This window comes from Sparus aurata, chromosome 17 (assembly GCF_900880675.1).
Source record: "Sparus aurata chromosome 17, fSpaAur1.1, whole genome shotgun sequence".
NCBI lineage: Eukaryota > Metazoa > Chordata > Actinopteri > Spariformes > Sparidae > Sparus > Sparus aurata.
The window spans coordinates 22,734,999-22,751,816 of record NC_044203.1 but is presented as its reverse complement, the minus strand read 5'-3'; the positions used below and the strand labels follow the sequence as shown (position 1 = coordinate 22,751,816).

At 43.4% G+C, this 16,818-nt stretch overlaps 2 protein-coding genes across 5 annotated transcripts; both read right to left on the bottom strand.

Moving 5' to 3' along the window:
• Nucleotides 1-278: 278 nt before the first annotated feature.
• fdps (farnesyl diphosphate synthase (farnesyl pyrophosphate synthetase, dimethylallyltranstransferase, geranyltranstransferase)) lies at nt 279-5,032 on the bottom strand. Of its 2 annotated transcripts, XM_030394014.1 has the most exons (10): nt 4,877-5,032; nt 4,247-4,399; nt 4,023-4,163; nt 2,549-2,629; nt 2,331-2,453; nt 2,165-2,253; nt 2,005-2,077; nt 1,736-1,813; nt 1,516-1,650; nt 279-1,104 (listed from the first exon to the last, which is right to left on the bottom strand). In XM_030394014.1, the coding sequence occupies exons 1-10, from the start codon at nt 4,877-4,879 to the stop codon at nt 904-906; spliced, it is 1,077 nt and encodes a 358-aa protein (XP_030249874.1). In that variant the 5' UTR covers nt 4,880-5,032; the 3' UTR covers nt 279-903. The 2 variants fall into 2 exon arrangements, with proteins under 2 accessions (XP_030249874.1, XP_030249873.1); XM_030394013.1 differs by lacking the exon at nt 4,877-5,032 and having other exon boundaries at nt 4,247-4,751.
• A 344-nt stretch (nt 5,033-5,376) lies between these two features.
• Nucleotides 5,377-16,190, bottom strand: fam189b (family with sequence similarity 189 member B). 3 transcript variants are annotated; one of them, XM_030394010.1, is made up of 14 exons: nt 14,535-16,190; nt 14,397-14,453; nt 13,040-13,147; nt 12,769-12,885; nt 11,841-11,948; nt 11,486-11,646; nt 11,291-11,390; nt 11,102-11,174; nt 9,741-10,038; nt 9,282-9,670; nt 9,158-9,199; nt 7,755-7,930; nt 7,492-7,638; nt 5,377-7,395 (listed from the first exon to the last, which is right to left on the bottom strand). In XM_030394010.1, exons 1-14 carry the CDS (start codon nt 14,766-14,768, stop codon nt 7,141-7,143), a joined length of 2,265 nt encoding a protein of 754 aa, XP_030249870.1. In that variant the 5' UTR covers nt 14,769-16,190; the 3' UTR covers nt 5,377-7,140. The 3 variants fall into 3 exon arrangements, with proteins under 3 accessions (XP_030249870.1, XP_030249872.1, XP_030249871.1); XM_030394012.1 differs by having other exon boundaries at nt 9,282-9,646; XM_030394011.1 differs by having other exon boundaries at nt 11,300-11,390.
• Nucleotides 16,191-16,818: the final 628 nt, after the last annotated feature.

Sequence of the window (16,818 nt, the reverse complement as noted above, 5' to 3'; positions counted from 1 at the left end):
AATCACTATTATTTCATTACTGATTTAAATGAATGGTACATCATGTAAAATATCACATAGAAGAATATTGTGTGTACTCAGAAGCTTGTCATGCGTATGCAACTCGCAAAGACGATAGCTATTACAGTTAATAGGACGGACCAGAGATTGTATCAGGGTGGCTGTGACCCCCCATCGTCCCCCCGTGGCACTTACACAGCCAACACACACAAAAATGGCCTTCAAAAGCATGAAGAAAAATATGATGGGAATTAAAAAAGGATGAAACAGAGGAAGAATACTGTTCATAAATTATTTATTAAAAGTAATAACATCCAGGCCAGAACAGACTTTATAGCAGCAGTATAAAAATATATGGAATTAGAGAGCTGATCATGTTTCACTCGCTGTTGGGATACATCTACAGTCATATACAGTACGCACTGTCCCTTAAAGTTCTTACTCAAATAATGTGTCTACAGTATGCCTATGAAATCAAAATGGTTTTGACTGTTGGATTTGATTTGTGACATCGTCCTGCCATGAAATCTTCAGGGCAGAAAGCTTGACCACATGACTCTTTTAGAGTGATTCTTATAACCATGGTTATTCCTCTTCAGTGCAGAGATGACTGGGGACACTGTACATTATTCTCTGGGTTCAATAAATAGATAACATGGAACAAAAGAAACAGGCTGTTGGATGACATTCAAAACCAAGTATCTACAAAGCATTGGAAAGTTAAGAAACTGCCTGCAGGATTTCTAAATATCACAGGCCTCTTCAGGTCATGCTGTTGGGGAGTCAGAGCGTTATCCCTGAAAGTCCTCTTTGAAAACAGAGAGGAGCTGATCTCTGTCATGATAAAGGTCATAAGGGAACCCGGCTGTTGCACCTGATACTGTTTGTGACCACCGTTCTCCCTCACTTGTTCCTCTTGTAGATCTTATTGGCAAAGTTGTGGAAGACTGAGTGAGGGAGGTTCTGAGCGTGACTTGCGATGAGTTTCTGTAGCCGCTGGTAGCTTTCATCTTCATATTTGCGGTACAGTGCTGGCATTTGCAGGGTGCTGTACAGTGATTTGACCTTTTCCACACTGGCATCATCGTGGCGCCCATAACATGCCTGAGGAAGAGATGATGGTGAAGTTATGTTTCGCTATTGTACGATGTAGCAAACAACTTAAGTAGCTTTTTAATTAATACACTTATTTTTACCCCATATCTGGTTTAAGCCCTGCCTATTCTGGCTATGTCTACGGATACAGCTAATTTCGTTAGCAGTAATAATAGTTGTTGTAATTGTCAATAGCTGCTCATCCCTATCAATTACACTTAATCTTTGAAAAGGATACATACCTAATAAAACCTGCATAGTGAATTTACAGTGTATTACACATTTATTTAGCTTCATCTGACTGTGGCCCAAACAACAACATCTGCGCAGACCACTCTGTACGTGGTTAGCTGCCACATTATAATATCGGTACAATATCTAAAATGCTCAATTAGAGATGGTTACTGCATGAGGTCCCACCTCCAGCTCTGCTCTCTGTTCGGGAGTCATGATCTCCAGAGCGGTCACCACCAGCCAGCTGCATTTGTTATCCTGGATGTCTGTACCAATCTTTCCTGTCACAGCAGGGTCTCCGTAACAGTCCAAGTAGTCGTCCTGCAAATGAAACAACATGAGGTGGTTATTGATTCTGTATAGTTGGCAGCATATTGTTCCACATGTGACGTGTTAAAGTAGTTACCTGTATTTGAAAGAACTCTCCCATCTCAAGCAAGATGTGTTTGGCATTGTTGTGCTCCACTTCACTCTTAATTCCTGCCTACAAAAGTAAAGTACAATAGTTATAGGGAAGACTATGACACAACTCTGTTACTTTCCCTGTGCAGACTGTGTCAGCTGGTTTTAATTTAATGTTCTTACAAGACCAGTTCTGTAAACTTTAATCTGCTGCCATCACCATCCTGTCTATAAGTTCCTTCTGCCATGTGTGTACAAGACAAATACACTCACAATGTACATTGCAGCTGCCACTGGGAGGTAGAAGGAGTAAAAGGCGGTCTTGTATTTCACAATAGCTTTATACCTGAAAGCAGAGGAGAGAAATAATTACACTGATTTGATTTGGTTAAAAACATCTTTCTCTTGAAATGTGCAGATTTAATTTCACCACCTCTCCATGGTGAATCTGTTGAGGTCAACCTGACCAGGCGGAGCAGTCATGAGGTCCAAGGCTTGGCCAAGCTCGGTTTGGAAAGATGTCTGAAAGAAACAGAGATGCTTTAAGAGTCCTGTGGTTGTGTGTATGTGCCTGTATAATTAATCAGGATGTATAGTACCTCAGTAAATAGCTCCAGAAGGTGGACGTAGTAGGGCTGATCCCTGCAATGTCTGCGAAGGAGTCTGTAGATCGACCCCTCTAAGAGAAATGAATCATTGATGGCATCCAGACCTATTCCATCCTTGAAAACAAACACACAGTATTGTCCTTAGAAAGCGAGCACACTGGCAATATTGAAAAATCTATTCACTTTTGCTGGAATGTATCAAGTCTCACCTTCTTGTACCAGCAGGGCTGTCCTCTCCGAGTTACCGATGCATCCATAATATCATCCGCCACAAGGAAAAACGCCTGAAGCTGCAAGCAACAGACATACAGTTGTAACAGTTAATGACTTAACCAACGTAACACCCCTGCAAAGTGTCATTACAGCAGCCAGTCTCAGTCTGTGCATTAGAGATGAACTTGTGGCGACCCATTGGGAAAAATCAACAGCTCCTTCCTACTAAATAAAATCCATTTGGCGCGCAGGTGGTCGAGTGGTTGGAGCGCATGCCATGAACGCAGCCGACCCCGGTTCGATTCCGGCCGGAGGTCCTTTGCTGCATGTCACATCCCCCTCTCTCTCTCCCATATTTCCTATCTATCTACTGCTTAATAAAGGTGTCTATGCCAGAAAAAATCTTAAAAAAAAAAAAAAGAAAAATACATTTAAATCCATTTACATGGTTAAGATTAGATACAGGGATGGTGTTAATTTATTGGATGGATGCATTATCAACCACTGTATCTCTGCTTTAATAACATCACCTTTGGTGCTAGAATTGTTATATTTCTCTGAAGTTGACAAGATGGAGATCTGACCATGGATCATTCCAGACAAGCCCTCATAGATAACAAAACTAAAGCGTTAGGCTGATATCACACCACATCAAAATCTTGTGACATGAGAACACCAAACCAAAACCAAAAGGGTGTCTACATGTATCAATAAACTTAAAGTTAATGCTTTTAGGACTCTTTGTAAGATAATTTAAAACCACTGAAGGTCAGAATAAAGGTAAGTACTTCATATGTGGTCCTATGCAGCGGTAGGTTTATGTAGAAAAATGGTTACAGAGTGAATTACTGCACTGCATCTACATTTTGCCAACAGGAAGGTTGCAAGTTTTAAGTAAAAAGACAGTATTAGGGGCAGTGGTAGGATTCAAGATTTGTAACATCCACAATGTGGACTTTCATGAGAAGGACTTGACTCATTAGATGGATAAATGAAATTAAGCAAAATGATTCTGTCAATTAAGACCTCACCATTCAGGTTTAATTTAATCTCAAGACTAGCTAATGACTTTTAAAACCTAATATTTACAAAGCTAAATTTAGAAATACATTTAAAGGAGCTGCACAGACCCTGCGCCCATGTCAGATTGGTCCTAAGCCCAGTTGTTCATACTGAAGACATATATCTTTTGTGTAATACAGTGTATTGTATATCTGTATATTATCACCTGCCCATGGACTGCGGGCGTGTATTCAAAATGAAAAATCCAAAATGATAACATTGTGTTTTTTTTATCCTGATTTTATACTGTTCCGTAACAAGTTCTATCCCCATCAAGTACAACACACACAAAAAAAGGTGTGGCAATAGTTTTTGCATAAGCTACATCAGGCTTTGGCTGCACCACTACAGCTGGTTTTGGCCTTTCATGGGGTTTATTGACAGTAAGTAAGCAGAGCAGGTCCTCACCAGCTCAATGCACCAGCCGACCAACAGAGCCCGCTGCACCACATCCTGCGTGAGCTGATTGGGTGGGAGAAGTTCCCTCAGTGAGCCAATCACAGACAGGCCTCTGTTCCTCTTGCCTCCAGGAGAATTATACACCAACACCTGAGAGAAAGACATGCATATACATGAAACAGCAGTACAGCAACTGTCAATGATAGCTCAGCTTAAGAAAAGACAACACACACCTCTCTCAACCTGCTCAGAGCGTCGGCCAACGCAGGGTCGCTGAGGTCCCTCTCTGCCAGCTCCGTCACCAGCTCCTCAAACTGGCCTTCAAAGAGCTGAGAGTCTGACAGCAGCGCCTTCTTGCCGTGCGTCCCGTTGCAGATGTTGTCTCCCTGGAAAGACGAGGTGCACAGCATAAGAGATGTGTTCTTTAACTTCAGAGGGGGGACGGCTAACGTTAGCCACATGGTCCGGATTGTTTTAGGGGCATTAATGACCCAGCTCAGCAGACGTCTCATCCCCCGACCAAGCGTTCAGATGTCCAACCAACCGTAAACAATCTGCGGTCAAACTTGTGGGACTGTCGCGGTTACTACTCAATCACATAACGTTTGCAACTTGTTCCGGTTGAGGAAAACTGCAAGGCTAGTTAGCTCCATGGTCTCATAGCCCACTGAGCTCAGTAGCAACAGGAGCAAGGATTAGCTTAGGTATAGAATACTATTATTAGCTAGCCAGTTCCCTGGTAACGAAAGGAAGCGTTAGCTGACATTAGCTTATGTTATTTTCCTACAACCAGTCTATTAAGAAGACTAGCTATGGCACACCGCATCAAAATATTTTTAGCTCATACATGTTATTTTACGTACCATAATGTTGCTGCGCTCTTATCCTAAACTGTTCAGTTTAATACATCAAAGTTGTTTATCTTCTGTTTCTTCGTCTTGATGTCTAACAGAAGTCTGTGAACGTCTCCTAAAACCAGGATGTGCCGATTGTAGTTCACTGAGGCGCTCCTGTCCGTTTTATTATAAAGCGCCTGAACTAACTTTCCCAGCATGCCTTGCGAGTGGCGCGTGTGGGTGTGGATTTCGAAGGCTCCATTTGACATTGGACGTTTTAATTGGTCGGTCGAATCGTACCAGGATGGGCTTTCACACTGGCTGACCAATAGGGTTTGAGAAGAGGTGTGGTTTAAGTGGAGTGGGGAGATTAGTGAAGCAAAGGCTGAGCCTAATTTGTTACATTTTTACTGGAGTAAAAAGGAATAAACTGGATGAAACGTAGACAAAAAAAGAAAGAACATTAAACCTCTAATATAGTCAGGTGATTTGACCTTCATTATATGTACAAAACATCAACATAGATATTTTTATTTGATGTCTATTATTTATTTCATATTTTGAAATACATAACTTGCATTGAAAGTTTTGCCATTGACACTGCATTGAAAATCTGGAATAGGTGTCATATTGAGATACATTTATTATTCAGGTTTCAAGGCTGTATCCTGTTAAGCCTGCCATACAGATATACATTTCTTCAAATAAATTATGTTTTATGCAAGACAGGAGGTAGAAATACAGCTCAGTGCCTTAATAAGGGAGTGTGTATGCGTGTAAATTCTTAAAATTAGTTACATACATATGAGTGTATCCAAAATGTGCCTTTACTAATACAGACTCAGTATCATCGCTTAGTGTGCGCACACCTAAAAACTCTTTCCAATAATAATAATAATAATAATAAAAACTCCAATCAAACACAAATATTGATACACAAATCCAGTATCCAGAGCTGCAAGAGCTGTCATATGTCAATGTGACAGGACTGTCAGCAGCTTAAGATTTTTTCTTCAACCACCCATCCACAAAAGAAACCGGTGCCGACACACAGAGTGATGTCCAACCTCGTGAAAAATGTGTCTCTATGTTTATTGCAAGAGACTCTTCATGTTATGAGTCACAGTGCAATTTACCCCTCTTTATTTTACAGGATCAAGCTGCTTTAGCCAGGTTGAAACATTTTCAAACCTTATTGACATCAAATTGGGATGCAAAGTCATGTTTGGAGCCATCTGGCAGAAAATTTTGGGAGCACTGCAACATCTTTGACTCTCACCTTAACCTTCAGCTATCTATGAACACAAACATATTTCAAAAGGCTACTATCATAGGTCTTGGGTGCAAGAGGGAAAGAAAAGTAAGAAGCATTGCCAAAACATGCAGATAAAGACATTCTGAGGACGTGTTACGTAGTTACACAGACATTCAGGATCGAATGCACAAGGTTCCTGCTGTATTTGGGAGGCAGTAGCAAAAACATGCACATACGCAAATCAAACCACCGTGTCCAGGGGCCACCCACAGATAATACATTTCAAAGGCTGAGCATGTGTCTGTGGCGTGCAGTGATGTCAATGTTAAAAACGCTGGCTGCCTTGTTTTTCTTAAGGCCAATGTGGAGGTGGGAAAGCGTGGCAAAAGTGAGAATCTGAATGCAAAATTCAAAAAAGACAAATTTAGCAACAAGGATTTTCTGTTCGAGAGCATTTTATCCTCATGTGCATCCTCATCTGTTTATCTTACATTGTACTCAGCTAACTATATGGTTATTGAGATGCATTTTTTTTTTTATCAATGGAAGACAAAATAAGGGTTTTTGTGATCACTTCACCTGAGCAATCCTGTGGATGAAATGCACTGTACAAAAGGGTCAGAAGCATATTGCAACCCATAATTATGTAATTGACTGAATGTACATGGGAGTTGTAGCATGAATGCTTGTTGAGGTCCGTCTCCGGTCTTGAGGAACAGAAGTTTTTCAGATGAGTATTGAGAGAGGGCGAGGAGAATACAGCAGAAAGGATGCTTCTTGTTGGGTGTCTCGGCCAGTTGTGGGTTTACTCTCTCAGAACAGGGCTGTCCAGAAACGAGCATCTCGTGGCGGGTTCACTGGAGTTAAGCAGTGAGCTCTAGGCTGTTGTTCAGAGTTATAAAGAGCACCACTGAATAAGGCCATTTGCACAGTTGGCTTCAAAGAGGAAAAGGAGAGAGGACTTCAAAGATTTCAGTTCTGCCTTACTTCCTGCCATACCTTTCAACTCCTATTTTCCTCCTCCTCCTCCTCCTCCTCACAGTGCAGACTCTGAGTACAGAGCTCCTGATGACCCATGCGGTGGATTGGGTGTCATCAGACGACGTAGCGATGCAGAGGAGGAGGAGCTTAGATCTCCACAGCTGCGCAGGTGGATCCCCTCTGGCGCCCGACCGCCGTGGTGGCGGTTGTGTCGACTGTCACTGTGGGAGTGGTGGTGTCCGTGGCGGTGGGGGTGGTGGGTGTGATGGTTGGGGTGGCCTCGGCTGGTGTTCCAAGGTGTCAGCAACACCTGGGAATAAAATTTAGACAAAGAGCAGATGGCATTACTTGCAGCTATTCTAATACAGGTGAAATAAATTAGCTTAGTCACTGCATGTTGTCATACTTGTTCCAAGGGCAGGTGGTTGGTGGCAGCGCCGTCAGTTCCAGTCCTCCTCTTTGGCCCCTGCCCTGTGTTCCCAGCATGCTCGGTGGAGGGCGATAGGTTGCGTTTGGAGCGCTGCAGGAAGCGAGCCACCAAACCTCGGGTCACCTGAGGGAAGGGTAAAGGGGAAGATGAAATAAGACAGTCAAACAATATTCCAGCTTTTGCCAAGACTTACATAGAAGGGGATTGTTGCTCCCAAATATTCTATCAACAATTTTCACCTTAAGGTCTCCGAGGGAACGGTGGCAGTCTTTAGGTAAACGCAGTGGTGAGGTGGGCGTGGGTTTAGAGGGCACCTGCACCCCTGTGGCTGCTGATTTCATGCTGCCTTTCCTCGGCAGAGCTGCTGCAGGAGGCAAAGAGGTGCGAGGCAACAGACACGCCTCAGAGGACGGACCTTTAAGAGATGGAGTAAGTAAAAAAAGAGCTTTCATTTATTTAGTTATACTAAACTGTATGACCACAGGTGGGTTCAGGGGAGTAACATGAAACAAGATGTAGAATACTAGACGTCAGCTTGCAGCGCTGTATTCTCCCTCTGTCTGAAGCGCTCTGTTTCAGCTCCTATCTCTTTAAAGGCTCCCCTCCCAAATACCCAGCCTGCTCTGATTGGTCAGCACAAACATGACTGACCCAGTGCAGCTAACAACAACAGAGCAGCTGTGCTAAATCTATTCCTATATGCCAAACTAGCTGCTAGGCATAAATTATGGCACTAGGTACAATGACTAGTGTGATGTCATGAAGTCACGGAATTATAGGTGAGACTACTGACCAGACGTTTAAATGTAACTTCTTAACTATATAAAAAAAAAGGGGAAAAAGAAGGAAACAAGATGGCAGGCATCCCATACAGAGCTTCATGGCAAAGATATAAGTTTAGAAATTAAGTGTATAAGCAGAAGAACTTCATTCTGACAGTAACATGACAACATCCTATTAAAGAGCCAGGAACCTGACAAAATATCTCAAAATGCACATATAATCTTTTTTATGTAAACAGGCAGCAGAAATGGGTAAGCAGTCTCAATCTGTTCTTCATCTGTTTTTCTTTTTTCTTTTATTATTTCTGCTTGGATAAAGGACAGCCTTGTTCTAAAGAAGTATACTATATATCTTCACCAAATATGGAATTCCGTTGAAATGAATATGCCAGATTGTCATCATGCTCTGGAGGAAAGAAGAGCATACAATTTTGTGTTGAAATGTAATAATTGATACGACAAATCCACCATGAAAAGTCCAAATTTGGCTGTCTAAAATCCCCAAAAGATGCGTTGTTCCCTGACATATCCAATATTGATAAATCAGTTTAAACAATGTACATGAGGAACTGGTGAGGCACATTATTGCTCCCACAGCTGAATCTAATTGATCATCTCTAATCAGATCACTGCTAATGTAGAAGGTTGGATGTTGTGGAAGAGAATCATAAATCATCTGCACAGGGGGACAGATTTTCTCCTGCGGTGTTTAAATATGCATTTGTTTCTAAGAGGGTTTGATAAATGACAGCCATTAGGTGCAAATGTGTTGAATTATATCTCATCAAAACAATTTTGACGTGTTTTCTTTTGGGTTTTTTGGCCTTTAATTGGACTGTCAAGTGAGAAAAGTCTCTTACCTGTGCCTGTTGATGCTTTGCTGCCAACAGAGCCAAAGTCAACTAGAGAGAAGGAGATATGACGGCAGGTTATCGCACAGGAATAGTATCGTAAGAGATGTACTCATTCTCGTGTGTGACTCACCTGTATCAGTCGAGGAGCCGAGGCCAGGCTCACTGTGTGACCTCACCAGGCGTAGGAGCCCTTCGCTATCCCTTCTCACTCCTTCTCCATCCTTCTCGACCTTCCCAGCCCTTCGTTGAAGGTACAACGGCAGCTGGCCCAAGAAGGGTGGACCGTTACCCTGCCCGCCACTCTGCTCCCTGGCAGCTGGGGTGGATAAGGTCGGAGGAGCAGAGGAGGCTGGGGTAGCTCCCTGGCGTGAGGGAGTGGAGGGGCAAATTCGAAACTCTGGGATGGAGGATCGCTGTTGAGAGGTGGAAACTTCTATTGCTTCCAGCTGGGAACAGCTACTTGCTAGCATGGCCTGGCGACGCAGGACTGGAGACCTGCAGTGCAAAAACAGGAGAGAACTAAAAAATGTTAATTGTAAACTGTGAGGTCCTTCATTAATAAACTGTATGCACGTTTGTTTGTCCTCACCTGTATGTGGTGGTTGCTGTGCTCGGTGAGGAGCAGGAGTTGGATCTCTCTCCTCTGATGAAGCGCCTGGCTCTCGGACCTCCCGCCAGAGGACTCTCTGGTGTCTGACACGTGGGACCACGAAAGCTAAAGTGCTCCCCAACCTCTACTCCGTCTCCTCCCTCACCAGCGGTCCTGTTGCCCCTCTCCCCCTGGTTCCTCAGACCAACCTCCATCAGACAGGAGTCCTCAGAAGGGGAGGAGTCATCGGGGATGTCCACGATCTCTGACATCAACAGAGATCCACTGTCCATGGATACTAAGAAATAAAAGGTAATCCTTTATCATGAAGGGACAACTTTGCCTTTAGTTTAATTTATATATACAGATTATTTTAAAGATTATTTGTATTTATTTTGTATAAAACATGAATCTGGCAATAGATAAGTTTTTTGTTTTAACGTATCATTATTAAGGCTTTGTTGATTGCATAATGTAAGATAAAGAATGATGACAACATCAGCGTTTATTTGAGTTTCCTATTACCTTGTTTTCACTGTGCTATTTTGTCTGCCTACAGGCACAAAATCTGTGTAAAATGAAGGCTGACTGTTGATCAAGTCGGCTGGCAGCCTGGCACCATTTAAATCTGCTTCCATGTCTCCATTATAGACTAAATGAATGAGTAAAACTGTTTCTTCCTGTGCAGTTGGTATTCGTTACTGTGAGGAAATCGGAAACACACCAGCTGTCTTTGCTACAGCGGCACCAACAATAATAACATTTGGAAATGCTGTCTGCTTCCACTTTATAATGCTGTGAGTAACAACTGACTTTAATCTGCGGTCCATTTAAAAAAAAAAAAATGTGTTTCACCTTTTGCATAATAAGATAAAAATGAATTGATTGTAACATTTGTTTTGATTAATTTTCCGTAATTTGATAAATCGTTAAAAATATCACATTCTCCCACTGGCTTTTCAGACTTCAACATAATGCTCCTTTGCATGCGGGTGAATATAAGATAGCAGCCTCAGTGTCGGCCTCTCTACTATCAATGTTCAAACACACTGTATGAAGACATATGTAAACGTGCATTTACTGTATATAACCTCCAACTTCATGTACATGAAGTAATCTGTTACATGACCCATTTAATATGTCTCCCTTAGCACCTTTGTATTGTTTACAATTTACAGGGACATTTGATATGCATAAAGACATTGTATGTTGTTATTGGTTATTGTTGCTTTTCCATATATTTACTGTATTTCTTCCATTAACTTGTATGTGCATTACAGTTAGATCCCTTCTATGTGTACACATGCTTGGCCAAAAACGGCTGATTCTGATCCTGAAGTGAATCTGTGATGGTTTCTCACCTTCTCCACTGAAGGCAGTAGAGGTTCCTCTCTCTCCAGACAGCTCATTGCCGTGCTGTTCATACACTGTTGCCTTGACAGTCAAATTAAACCAGGATCAGCACAGGCAGCAGGTTAATCACACTCAGCACACACAGATATATATATATATATACACACACACACACACACACACACACACACACTCACCTGACTCACAGCTCTCTGTCCCATCACAGCTTCATAAGGAGGGGGGCAGTCAGTGGGGTAGAGAGGAACAGGACTCTCCATGGAGCCATTGTACGTGATGCTAGGTGTCAATAAGAAATGTCACACAAATTATTTCCTTTCACAATATATTTTTATGTATGTTTAATAAGGGTTTGTTAAGTGCTGATGTGGTACCTCTGAGCGTCTGTTTCAGAGCTGCAGGTGTACTCAGGAGGATAGTAAGGTGGTGGAGGTATGGGCGGGACAAACTCCTCAAAGTCCATGATGTTGGTCAGGAAGGCGTCCTGAGGAGTGGTGCATTCTGGGTTGACTGAACGAGAGCGATGTGGAGCCAGCTAGAATGGAAAACATGCACAACAGATACATGCAATGGGCCACAGCAGTTGTGCATAGTCTGTTTTTTAAATTTTTAAATGTAAATCCTGATGCCTGAATACAGCCTTGTGTTTTACTGCCGGGTATTCGTCATTTGTAGGAAGCAAAAAAAAAAAAGCCAGTCTGGTGTAAAATGTGCTGTGTCTGCACTCACCAGGTGCACAAGGTCCAGAGAGAATATGTGGATACTGCAGGTCACAGTGGACAGAGTACAGATGATGGTGGAGAGAATGCTGAGACCACACGCGCTGAACAAAAGGTCCTGAAAAGAAATGCGCATTCAGTCATGTTTAACATTTCGTTGGCAGGAATATGTCATATTTAAAGGATAGGTTGACAAGACTCAACAAATCTGTATTAAACATGGACAGAATCTGTCCACAGACCACAGTAAGAAAGACAGACATAGACACATAAACATCTAACAAAATGACTGGATTACACCAATCTGCAACTTAAAACAAGCAGGGGCCAGGGCCATAAAGTGGGGAGGTCTAATGGCCCCTTTCCTATATACTAACACTCTAGCTCCAGTATCCTGGCTTGGATGACAACCATCTTCAATCTCAGCCGTCATTATAATCTCAACTGCACACCTGAGATAGTATGAAGCGATAGAATCACAGCAGTGTGGGAGAAAGTCATAAAGCTTGACTTTTTCCCACACTGCTGTGATACTATCGCACTGACAAAAATCCGTCCACACTTGAAGAAATAATCAGAACCTCTTCTGTCATAGTTACTTGCTACAAAATGTCCTCAAGGAGTACATTTTGCCATAATGATACACACACACAAACACACACACAAACCCACAAAGGGAAAACATGAACAGCTGACGTTGTCACGACAATAACTTGGAAGACACCCAATCTGCCTCATGCTAGCGTCAGATAAACTTTTGACTACATTTTAGCTCAAAACGAGGACTTGAGGTTTTTGAAATAAATATAATTACAGGACAGAAAGAATGATGACATCAAGCAAAACCTGTTTCAGTGATAATACGCACACCTGACAAACTGTGAACTTTTCCGTCAACGATTATTTGGGTCTCCAGTATAGGGACGGATCCCACCTACCTTCAGCTGATGTCTGACTGAGTGACAGTCAGCGATCTGATAGAGGACCAAGGTCTCATCCTCCAACATGGAGCAGGGTTGAGTGGGTGCGCAACACACACACAGTCCGTTCTCCATCTACAAACATTCCCATACAGAGTGGGTTGGTGTGAAATACTGAAGTCCACACTAAAAACATATCCACAGTTATTCCTGGCACGTTCCACATGCATCTGGCTAGAAGGGCATTGCAGCACGAGGCAGAAGACAACACTTGCATAAAGTTGTTTACCTGGCAGGTGAGCATCGACTTGACCATCTGTGCGTTCTGACAGGAGAGCATGGAGCCAGCCAGGCTGAGGATCACACACACTGCGGACAGCAGCATGAACAGTGACACCTGTGGAGGAGCACACAGCCATGTTTGGATTTAGAGCAGCGTGTCAAAACTTGGGTCATGCAAGGCCAAGAGTGTGCAGCAGATTTATCCTTTTTTAATTTTTTTTTTTTTTTACTAAGTCACTAATTCCCTGAGTATTCAGTGAGACGGGAGGAACTAAAAGTGAAGTTCAAAGAAGTAACCAAAAGTCACACTTTAGTAAAAGGTTAGTCTTATAAATATTGTGTTCAAATATTAGTTTGGTAAAAGGGAAATTCCCCCATACATCTAGTGCTTGACCAACGTCTTAAACTTATCAAATGTAGAAATAAAAAAAGCTATTTTCTTGCAATAAATGTACTTCAGTATCAGTAAAGTTAAAATCACACTGGATTGTCAAAACTTGGACTGCCAATTCATAATTTAATTTAAAAATGTCTGACTTTCTGATGCTGCATGTAATCTGCAAAGTTTTGAGTAACTAAGACTATCAAATAAATGTGGTGAGTCAAAGCTACAATATTTGGCTCGAAACTGTAGTGAAAAGGAACTAAACAGTAGCAGCAAATGTAAAAACTCAACAATCATGTACAATGTGAGTACACAGTAAAAGCAGTATGAATACAACTGCACTTTGTTACAGGGCCCTTGTAACAAAGGGCCTCAAGATTTGGTCAAGTTCAGCATAAACTCAAATTTTGAGCCAAAATGGACACCCAAGTCTTTACAGTGCTCGGAAAAAAATGAAATTTGAACAACTTCAATTGCGCGACGACTAAGCAAACTCCATGTCATCATATATATCTTCTGATGAAGACCATGTGATATGTTCAAAAGCACCAGAGCAGCTACTAAAGGGACCCCTCCAGTCATGTTTCAGGATGTTTATAATACCCTGTATTTTAAAAGATAATGACTTTCTACTACCCCCACCCCACCCCCCCAGGAATCCCAACTAGGATTGGCTTCCATACTATCTGTGATGTCACAAATCATGCTCGTACACCCACCTCTTTAAAATCTGATTTTCAGTGAGCACAAAGAAACTTTCCACTTTCATCAGATGAATGTGTAAACAAGCCTTCAGGTGTCAAAACTTGCTTTCGTGGTGCATATTGCTCGACCAGTCTGGAGTCAATCAAAGGGCTATAACGAATGAACCTGGGGTTTTTATGGGTTTCTCTTTACCCTGTTAGTAATCCGTTACATGGTTTTACACTTACAACTAAGGGACTCGAATTTTCCTTTTAGCAGATGGAAATATACATACCACCAGTGTCAGAGGTCTCCTCCATGAGATTATCCCAACTATTCCTGATGCCACCACCTGCAGACAGACACCACATCCATCAGAAAACCGCCCTCAGGATGTCTTTGGTGTATTAATTCTGTATGTTTTGTCACTTACAAAGAAGCCAGCCCAGAATGGACAGGACTGCCTCACACGGGCTGAAGACGTGAAGGCCATGCTGGTGAAAGAGAAAGCCAGGACCATGGCCCCTAGGCCCAGGTGGCACAGCCCCAGGTACAGGAGCAGCCGAGCCCCACCAGGCCCCCGGCCCGACATACCCCTGCGGCTGTCCGACCACCCCCGGGACCCCGAGGCCGAAGCCACGCTGCTCGAGTCCGACGGCGAAGGCATGTTAGGCTCTTGTGTGTGTGTGTGTGTGTGTGTGTGTGTATATGTGTGTCTGTCTCTGTGTTTGTGTGTGTGTGGAGGAGGCTTGGAGAGGCTTCACGCTCACTCTGTGTTCATAAAACAAACTTGAGTTGTGTGGGTAGAAGTGCAGGAGAGCATAAACGCTGGCTTCAGAGCTCCACTCTGTCACAATTATGCACCAAGCTCTCCACTGGCAGGTGCCATAGGTTCTGCGCAGTGCCCCATGGTGCGCACTACAGTCCAGTGAGCGAGTCCAAGAACTCCGTCAGCAGAAAGTTGAGAATTGAGCAGCCACTACGCCGTACTCACCTCATTTGACGTTTCAGCCATGACTCCAGGATTACTTCAGTCAACACAGTGTCTCAGTTCACAGGCCACAGCAGAGCCCGGCCTCCTTGCTCAGTCACTCTCTGATGAAAACAATCACACAACTGAGGCAGGTTTGTTTTAACACATCATTACACTCGTTGGCTTTTTCACTGCTCCCTCCTCTCCATCTTCTGCCATCATCCACCTCTCCCTCCTCTCGCCAGTGGCATTGCGGTAACTGGAGACCCGAGCAGGCCGCAAAATATTCAAGCATCCCACAGAAAGACAGCTGATCCCTCGTTTTGTTTCAGCCACTGGCAGCACACACAGGCGACATGAGCCGGTCAGTCCGTGTGTCCGGTCAGGAGGAGCAACATCCGAAACATGTGCGCTCCCCCCACCTCCCCCTGCACCTCTTGGCCTTATGTTTAGGTGCTCATCCTGTCACGGAAGAAGAAAGAGACGGTGGGACCGGAGCGCCAAGATCACATCGGCGCGTTCGGGAAGCGAGACTAATTACCTCGACATGAACAGGAAATAAATATCCTCCATCGATTTTCAAACTGCACCAGAAATAGCAGCCGGGCCGGGAGGAATCTTTCCTCACGGGTTTCGATCTTTGACAAACTCCACCTCGGGGGTTTTGCGGTGGTACACACACGCACCTAGAGCCCCCCCCCTCCTTCTCCTCCTCCACCTCCGCCGCCTCTTTCCTCCCTGCAGTCACGCGGGCATCCCGTTCAGCCCGTGTGTTTGTGAGCGTGTGTGTGTGTCTCCCGGACGTTTACCTCAGCGTCTCCCACCAGGTGTCACATGAACCGAAGAACATAGTTCGCAGCCTACCTATGGTCCGGCATCACATGTTTAAAATCCATCCGAGTTAATTTGTGGTTCTTCTTTTTAATTGGCCCCTCCCTCCGCTGCCCTCACGTCCTTCTCGCTGTTCCTCGGTGGAGCTCTGGCGCTGCGAGAAGAGCGTATCGTGTTTGCAAACCGAAACCTGCCCTGCGTGATGACAAGGCACGCAGCACAGCGTGCAGGCAACTTGAAGATGCGGCAGAGCGCGTGCACACCGTCGTGGTGCTGATGCTGGGAAGGAGGGGCGGTTGCCTAGCGACGGGCTCCAGCTCCTGCTGCTGCAGCGGTGAGGAGGGGGGTGGGGGACTGTCACTGGACTGACCGCCAGGGGAAGAAGTATTCTGAACCTTTACTTAAGTATAAGTACTAATATTACACTGTTAAAATACTCCACTACAAGTAAAATCTTACTTAAAGGGTATAAAATTCAAATTCTGTTATCCACTCACCTCCATGCCAATCTGAAGTTGGGAAAAGTTTCTAGTCGTTAAAACAATGTACAACAAAACAGCATTCTCCTCATAGATGGGAACTTGTTTCAAACTGTAAAAACATAAAATGGGGATGGGGTGCACAAGAACGCCACAGTGAAGATTTCTACCTAGAAAAAGGTGTAAATAACATCTTTTCCATACAGCTTTTCTGGTGTAATACATGTCTCCGGATTTGAAAATTCGTTACTTACATCTTTTCAACAGAAATGTTCACCTAGCTGCATAGTGCACGAGCTCAACCACACATTGAGAATGTAAAAAAAATCTTTTCATTCAGGCTTTTTAAATAACGTTTTACAACAAAAACCCATCTTCTTCAGTTGTTTATAAGAATGCTGCAACTTTGTTTTGCTGTGAAGCTCAATAAATGT

Bases quoted from the DNA above. Each gene is read 5' to 3' on its own strand.
- fdps (XM_030394013.1), bottom strand. From the start codon at position 4,525: ATGAGACGTCTGCTGAGCTGGGTCATTAATGCCCCTAAAACAATCCGG. The intron at 2,454-2,548 runs GTGAGACTTGAT...TTTGTTTTCAAG, and splicing joins AGCCCTGCTGGTACAAGAAG to GATGGAATAGGTCTGGATGC. The intron at 1,105-1,515 runs GTGGGACCTCAT...TCTCTTCCTCAG, and splicing joins AACAGAGAGCAGAGCTGGAG to GCATGTTATGGGCGCCACGA.
- fam189b (XM_030394010.1), bottom strand. From the start codon at position 14,768: ATGCCTTCGCCGTCGGACTCGAGCAGCGTGGCTTCGGCCTCGGGGTCC. The intron at 13,148-14,396 runs GTATGTATATTT...GCTCCTCCACAG, and splicing joins GGAGACCTCTGACACTGGTG to GTGTCACTGTTCATGCTGCT. The intron at 9,671-9,740 runs GTGAGGACAAAC...AACATTTTTTAG, and splicing joins ACAGCAACCACCACATACAG to TTCTCTCCTGTTTTTGCACT.